At 46.4% G+C, this 8,529-nt stretch overlaps 1 protein-coding gene across 1 annotated transcript; it reads right to left on the minus strand.

Annotated features, from left to right (window-relative positions):
* Positions 1-3,671: 3,671 nt before the first annotated feature.
* Positions 3,672-5,002, minus strand: RRS1 (ribosome biogenesis regulator 1 homolog). The gene has a single exon (XM_069959991.1). It carries the CDS (start codon positions 4,950-4,952, stop codon positions 3,915-3,917), a length of 1,038 nt encoding a protein of 345 aa, XP_069816092.1. The 5' UTR covers positions 4,953-5,002; the 3' UTR covers positions 3,672-3,914.
* Positions 5,003-8,529: the final 3,527 nt, after the last annotated feature.

Here is an 8,529-nt window from a genome sequence, read left to right on the forward strand (position 1 = left end):
GATGGCCACATTGTCTATAATAGCTCAGCCATAGCAGAACCCAAATTCTTCTCATACTATAATATCCATGTGCAAAACAAAGCTGTACTGTGTCTGCTAATGAAGTTCCACTGGACTGAGAGTTCTTCTACATGCACTTTATTTGATATATCTGGGGGGACGATTCTCCCTTGCCAGATTAAAGGGGTTATCCAGTGCTACAAAAACATGGCCACTTTCTTTCAGAGAAAACATGACTCTTGTCTCCAGTTCAGGTGCGGTTTGCAATTAAGCTCCATTCACTTCAATGGAACTGAGCAGCAAAACCCCGCCCAAACTGGAGACAAGAGTGAGGCTGCCTCTGGAAGAAAGTGGCCATGTTTTTGTAGCACTGGAGAACTCCTTTAATATGTGCGCCCTGCCTGAAGTGCTAGAATGGGAAAATTCCATTTAGGGCTTGCCCTGCCCCACAAAACTTGTGTATAGAGGTTCAGGCTAGAAGTTAAATACATGTGGCTTCTGTTCCAGCTGGGCCCAGTCTCTCCATCCCCTGCTACATAGAAGGTGTTTGCTCAGCTTCCTACAGGCTGTAGTGGTGAGCAGCCTCGGAGAGCAATTGGCTGAGCAGGCGCTTTTTAGTCAAGACTGGGAACTGTTAAAACAGACAAGGCTAGCATACATGGGGGACTGCTCTGTATGAAGTGTTATGTATGCAGCAGTGATGGATAAGCAGAAGTGATGGATTAGAACAGGTTCAAGGCTTGCACAGCCCTGCAGTTCCCAAAATGAGGGGTATTGTCAGCTGCAAAACTTTATTTGGCACCGCAGCATCTCCTCACACTTCCTGGTTTGTCCGAAAGGCCACAAGGACAGGACGTGGCTGTGCATTACTGGCTCTCCCACTGGGATTACACATGTCGCTAGTGACAAAGGAACAATCCTCACCCCCTAGAGACATGTGGAATCTCAGAGGGAGACATAAAAGCCAGAGAAATGGAATACTTAGCGCTCCTGAGATGCTGAACACTTGGGTGATGTCATCACAGAGCGGAGGTCAAAAACCTGGAAACAAAAAGCAATACTAAGCAATTTTGCTAATGCAAAACATTTGCAAAATTGTTTGCTTTTGCATTCTCTGTCGCCTAAAAGTTCAGGTAATAGGAATACTCTTTTAAAGCAATGGATATTATTTTTCCAATTGTTACTCTAGAATAAAGGGGTTGATTAGAGAAGGTCCTATCTGTTCTGCCCCCCCAGGGCTCCACTTCTTCCCTTCGGGTAGGTTCACACTTACGGAATCCACGCGGGTATCAGAAGATACATTCCTAGCCAAAGGGTGGGTTCATATCAGTTCTTTCGGCGGAATCGGACCGGCTGTCTATGGCACAGTTCACGGAATCCGCCGGAACTTATCCATGCTGATTCTGTAGTGTGAATCCACCCTTTGGCTGTCTAGGAAGGTATCTTCTGAGACAAGAGGGGAGTGGGTGCATGTCTCGAGCACTGCGTGTGGGCAAAACTACGCCTGCACCCAATGTCCAAAAGCTGCCTGGTGTTACCAGTGCTGTAACGTCAAGCAGCTATGGTTTGGCTTGCACACAATGCTCAGGACATACACCTGCCTCCCTGTCAGGTATAATTCTGAGACTGCCAGAGGGAAGTGGAACACCAGGGAGCAGAGGAGGTAGGACCTTTTTGTACCCTAAATAATCCCTTGGAGCTTCTGACTCCTCCTCTCAATCACGGTTGACAATTTTAGAGTCTATTCAGGAGCTGGACCATATCTTATGGGCCATGAAGGCTCAGCATACACAGAGTTCAGGACTACTAAGAGTCCAGCCCCTAAGCACCTGACATGACAGCAGTTTTAGGGCTGAACAGCTGACATATTATATAGATTTCACTGTAGGAGCCTCAGTTTAAAGCATTTTTTCTTACTACCTTGCCAGGCACATTCATACCGGTGGTGAGGTCCATTTTTTTATGGAGGCAAACCACCGAGGGGAGGGTATGTAAGTACACTGGGGGCGCTGGGTCCATCTCCACTGTAGAGAGCGGCCCTATTTGCATATCAGAAACAGGCACAGACAGCAGGAATCTGGCAGCAGTTTAAAAAATGGGCCACACCACCAGTATATATGTGGTACATTCGCTTTGAGGATAAGCTCAAATGGTCACAATAGAGATCTAGGATGTAGTTAATTTGGGTCATTAGAGCAGCCACAAGTCTTTGACAGATATAATAAGGGCATATGTGGCTACATTCATGGCGGAATCAAAGTTGCAAGAATTTTCTTACATCAAAAGGTCAGGAAGGAGGCAGGGCTTCAACACACAGGTTTGGCACAGGGTTTATTGCAGAATCACTGGTATCATAAGTCTTTGCACTTTTCCCAAAGGACAGTGACACTTGGGGGGGGGGGGGGGGGGGGGGGGGAGATTTATCAAGCATGGTGTAAAGTAAAACTGGCTCAGTTGCCCGTAGCAACCTATCAGATTCCACCTCTCATTTTCCAAAGTCTGTGAGGAATGAAAAGTGGAATCTGATTGGTTGCTAGGGGCAACTTTACACCATGTTTGATAAATCTCCCCCTTTAAATACAGGGCTTTTCCCTGCTAATTTGACTGGAAGCTGCCATGTCCCCTTGCCCATAACTGGATACCAGTCATCTTCTGAAGCTGGGGACCTGAGGTTTCTTTCCTACAGTAGGAATGATAATGCTTCCCCATCATGTTCCATTAATGATAATTACAATGTACCTAATGACTCCCCTCGGCCATAACTCAATTCTCATAACGTACCACATACAGTTTTTGCACATTATGTTTTCACAGGTTAACAGTACCAGTGATTCCTCCATAAACCTTGTGCAGTGACATCAGGCAGCCACTGGACATTGCATGCAGATATGATTTCAACCACATGTGATGACTGCACCATGCACCTGTTCCGTCTCATCTTGGATGGATATCTCCAAGATGAGCAGAGGGAGAAAAAACAAGATGAGCAGAGGGAAGAGCGTCAGGAAAACAAACAGGTTAGACCATTTTTCTGCACACAGGACCTGTCACTTTTAGAAAATCCTTTTAATCCCCATAACAATTCTAGAACATCTTTTTTTATATCTCTGTGGTGTACTGTTCCTCTAGACACCAACAACTAAATAGCCAACTGGGTGTAACCAGCTCAGGGAGGTATTTCTACAATGACACTATCCAATCAGAGCTGTTAGTGCCAGGACTGCTAACACCCATTTGGCTATTTAGAAATGCATTTCTAGCAGGAATAATAATAATAATAGCACAACAGAAACATTTATTCCAGAATTGTTATTTCCTGGGGAATACAAGCATTTAGGGTATGTTCACACTGAGGAAGATTGGCTGAATTTTTTGCACAGATAGCAGCAGCGCAAGCCCTCCCATAGACATACTATGGGACATTGAGGTAGAAGGGGGTCCACCTCAGATTTCCGCTGATTTTACTCAGTGTGAACATACCCTTACTTAGATCAGGCAAGGACACAGGTCACTTTAACACCTTTTACATAATCTTACACTTACATAAACAGCTACATAAAAGGTTATTGGTAGTGACTAGAGAACGTTCAGCAAGTTTGCTCATCACTAGATATTACCTAACATATACAACACAGTGCATACTGCATGGGTTTTACTAGGAAGGCACAGACTGACATCAGAGAAGCTTTATTGCTGCAGGAGTCTGGTCGGATCTGGATCATAGACAGGAAAATCATCAAAATCCCAAAATACAAAAATAATTTGTAAATGTCAAAAAGTCAGATGATGACCGTTCAGAGGCCGGGATGCAGCATCACCTGCACCAATACAGACCAGTTTTCATGTAGCTGAGGTGGCACAAGGGGCACCTGAGTGGGCAGCAGTCCTCACCAGCATGACTGCCCCAGAGGTCCTTACTTCCTCTTGCCCTTCCCCCCTCCTCCCCTGGCTGGGGCTTTCCCCTTCCCCCCTCCCCTGGCTGGGGCTTTGCCCTTCTTGGGCCCCCCTCGGTCTCTGCCCCCTCTGCCCTTCTTGGGGTTCTTCCTCCTCTTGGCAGAGGCCTCCGCATCCTCCTCTCTCATCTGCCTGTTGACCGCTTTGGTGACATCCAGCTTGGGCTTCTTGCTGTCCATGATCTTCAGGATCTCCAGCTGTTTGCTCTTCTCCGCCTTGAAGTCTCCTACAAGGGGCTGGAACTTCCTCTTCTTGCCGCTGTTCTTGGGCTCCTTCTCCTTGGGCAGCTTGTCCTGGAACCTGCCGGCGGAGGCTGTGGATCTCTTGGCCACGTGCAGGGCTTTCCCCAGCTGCTCCTTGGAGGGCTGGCTGCTGGGGGTCAGCCCCACGCCCGGTACCTTGCCCTTGTGTGCCCGGGCCAGGTTCCTCAGGCGGTTGAGCTCGTTCTTGGCCACCCTCTCCTTCTTGGCATTCAGCCTCTTGGCGAACTGGTCCTCGGCGGGGTCAGCCGTGGCGGGCACCTCGATCAGCCAGTCCTTGGTGTTATCCCGGGCTCTCTTGTAGCCCCAGCGCCGCCGCCATTCCTTGGCCACCTCATCCCACACCAGGTTGGTCTTCTTCTTCTTCTGGATCCCCTTCAGTTTAGCGAACTCCTCCCAGCGGGTGGGGGCCCGGGGCTTAGGCGCAGGCTTCTCCCGGGGCAGGCGGGTGGTGGGCTCCGGTAAGGTGGCGACCACTGCCTCCTGCACCCGCTGGGTGGGCAGTGTCCACAGCTGGTTGATGAGGAGCTGCGTGTTATCCCGGGCCAGGGAGCGCAGGAACGCGGCTCTGTTCTGCTGCCGGAAGCTTTTCAGGTCCGGAGGATTGGGGTCTATAGCGAGCAGGTTCCCCAGGTCATACTGCAGCTCCAGCTCCTTCTCCACGGTGATCAGCCTCAGCTTCTCCGCCTCATCTTTCTCCGCCTGGGCCAGCACTTGCTCGATGGTGGTGGCCGCCATGATTACAGCAGGAGATGCGGAGAGCGGAAACACGTGTAGCCAACAAGGAAAAGCACATGACTGATCTCGGGTCAAAGGATTACTTCCGGAGTGAACACGCAAGCGGATTGGCTGCTGCTGACAGATGCGGCGAGGTGGGGGCGTGGCGAAGACAAGGTAAGACTATATGGCTAATACTACTTATATCCACTAGGGGTCGCACTATACTCGACTATGTTCTCACAAATAAGTGGATCGGCTTCTGCTGCTGCTGTCAGGGACTGCTGAGACTTGTAGTTCCAAATTCAATCACTACAAATATTGAAGTTGTTATGCAAGTTTCACCAATAAACAGAGCCCTGTTACACAATCCATAAACCTTTCAGATATTAAGTGTTGTGTATTATACACTGCTGTGTGAGTTCTCTAGAACCATAAGGTCATGTTCACACTGAATAAAAAGAGGTAGAAACGTATGCTGGTTTAGGGTGTGTTCACACATGCAAATTTTCTGCAAATGCATTGGTTTGTTTTGGTGCAGAATCCCTGTCATGGCTGACTCTCTAAACTTTCATGTGCAGATGCAGCTGCTGACAGAAGTGTGGTTTGTCCCAAGCATCAGTGAGTTTAATGCACAAGCCTATTATAAAGGGGTACTCCAGCAAAAATAAATAAATACAAATCCTTCAAATCAGCTGGTGTCATAAAGTTATATAGATTTGTAATTTACTTCTATTTAAATTTCTCTAATCTTCCAGTACTTAACAGCTGCCGTATGTCCTGCAGAATGTGGTGTATTCTTTCCAGTCTGACACAGTGCTCTCTGCTGCCACCCCTGTCTCTTACAGGAACTGTCCAGAGGCTTTCTATGGGGATTTGCTACTGCTTTGGACAGCTCATGACATGGACAGAGGTGGCAGCAGAGAGCACTGTGTCAGACAGGAAAGAATACGCCACTTCCTGCAGGATATACAGCAGCTGATAAATACTGAAAGACGTGAGATTTTCATATAGAAGTAAATTACAAAGCTATATAACTTCCTGACACCAGTCGAATTTTTTTCACCAGAGTACCCCTTTAACCCCTTCTGGCACCACAATGAACAGTTGCTTTGTGGTTCCGGTAAGACAGTATAGAGAGTGGACACAACGTGACCCTGCTCCATTCCAGGTAGCTTCTGCCTGCTATCAGTAGCTGAGAGCCACCGCTAGTAGCTGGCATGGAGTGATCCTCTGTGCCAGATACTTAACAATTTAAATGCTGTTGTCAAAACTGATGGCAGCAATTAAATGGCTTTTCATACATGTCATTGGTGGTCCAGTGACTGGATCAGCCCCACACAGATCAGGGGGAGCCAATCCATTATACAGGCAGCCCAGGTCCTCTTCTATGTGTGCTGGGATGCTGGGATTGTACTTCATTGATCCATATGAGCAATCATGGTATTGCCCAGAGTAGCCCCCTAAAGGAGCTACAAAAGTGTGCCAAAAATAAATAAAAAGTTTTTAAAATCTAAATAAATCCATCCCATAATAAGGAGGAGGAGGTTGAGAGCAAAAACGAACTGAACAGCTCAGATACTGTTTTTTCTGTCTTCAGCAGAAAGCAGCAGCTCAAAACTGTGGGTAGGAGACTGAATAGATTTTAAGTATGAAAGGAATTGTTAGTCTCACCATGGGCAGCAGCATCTGAAAAGTTATCTTTGAGCAGAATACCCCTTTAAGTTCCGGCCGATTATCGTCAGTGTAAAAATAGGACCCTTATTCAGTTAATGGCAGAGCAGGCAGGTCCTCCACTAACTCCTTATCTTCAAGACACAGAGAAGAGACAAGAAGCGAGGCACTAGGTAGGTATCACTTTTTTATTTTTACAAGATGCCCAGTTATAATAAATATATATATATATATATATATATATATTTTTTTTTTTTTAATTATTATTTTTATCTCCCTAGGCACCTCTGGAATTATGTTGCCTGTTGCTTGAGGATGTCTCATCACTTTCTATGTAATAAATATATTTGTGTAAACTGTGTTTTCATGCTCTTTTCAGAGCTATTATAGATCAAAAGGAGACAGTTCTGTACATATGAATCCTGTTCACCTCCAGTACATTAACTCACATCTAAATGTGGAACTTTACAGAATTGCAGCTTGAAAGCAGAAATGGTGCGAGATGATTCAGATGTGCCGCACGCCTGCTGTGAGGATAGTTGCTATGAAAATTGTGCTTGGAAATCTAAATGTTCCCGCTGTGGTGTAAAGTAGCAGAAAAGAGCCCTTATAATACTTACATTTTATTCTCCTCATTTTACAATCTACATTTTAGAAGTGAAGAGTTTCCCCTAGTAAGCCTTTCAGATGACATTAGATGACTAATGCCTATCTGATATTATTATCTTCTTTCTATTACTTCAAACAACTCTGCTGTTGCTTTCTTAGAACCTCAAAGGGGTTATCCAGGACAACTACTTTCTTGCAAAAACAGCACCACCCCTGTCCCCAGGTTGTGTGTGGTATTTATATGCTCACTAGAATCTAGACATTGGCAATCAGTGAGTCCTGAGTGGGTTTAAAGCGACTCTGTACCCACAATCTGCCCCCCCCCTCCAACCACTTGTACCTTCGCATAGCTGCTTTTAATCCAAGATCTGTCCTGGGGTCCGTTCGTCAGGTGATGCAGTTATTGTTCTAAAAAACAACTTTTAAACTTGCAGCCCCGTGCCCTAACTTTGCACCACCCCTCTGTCCCTCCTCCCCACCCTCTCCATCATTAGGAATGCCACTGGAACATTTTCTCCATGCTGAACATTGCACAGGTGCCTTAACCATCCAGCCCATGTGCCGTGCTGACACAGCTGACGAATAGGAGAGAGTCTGCCTGGAACATTTTTATGATGAGGAGGGTTGGGAGGAGGGACAGAGAGGGTGTGCCAGCCTAATGCATACACAATCTAGGCCTTGCCCGTTGGGCACAGGGCTGCAATTTTAAAAGTTGTTTTTTAGAACAATAACTGCATCACCTGCCGAACGGACCGCAGGACAGATCTTGGATTAAATGCAGCTATCTAAAGGTACAAGTGTTTTTTTTTTTTTTTTGGGGGGGGGGGGGGGGGGGTCAGATTGTGGGTACAGAGTCTTTTTAAATATCTAGACTCTAAATCAATGCTTCCCAACCTTTTCCACCTTGGGGCACCCCTTGGAAAAAAAAAATTATCTCGGGGCACCCCCACTAAATAATGTTTTACAAAATAAAAAAAACGTCATACAGTAACTCACAGGTGACAACTTCTTTGATCTGAGCCGTCACTTTCCCTTTCTCTTTCTATTCAGCCCAGACCACCATGATGATTTCTTCCAGCTACATTTCATCTCTTTAGAACCTGCAAGACAAACATCTTAGGCTCCGCACATTTCTAGCAACTTTCCTTTCCTCCTATAGGCTCCCATACAGTAGTAACTGCGTTGTTTGGTGTTACGTTACGAGTAGGAAGGTGGGATGCCCCCTGTATGTAGGATCCCCAGCTGCTAGTATGCAGGATCCTCATATACTAATAATGCCCTTTGCTGTGTACCCCCATACAATAATAATGCCCCC

Source organism: Dendropsophus ebraccatus, chromosome 2 (genome assembly GCF_027789765.1).
Source record: "Dendropsophus ebraccatus isolate aDenEbr1 chromosome 2, aDenEbr1.pat, whole genome shotgun sequence".
Taxonomy (NCBI): domain Eukaryota; kingdom Metazoa; phylum Chordata; class Amphibia; order Anura; family Hylidae; genus Dendropsophus; species Dendropsophus ebraccatus.

Coding starts and splice junctions, on each gene's coding strand:
- RRS1 (XM_069959991.1), bottom strand. CDS start 4,952: ATGGCGGCCACCACCATCGAGCAAGTGCTGGCCCAGGCGGAGAAAGAT.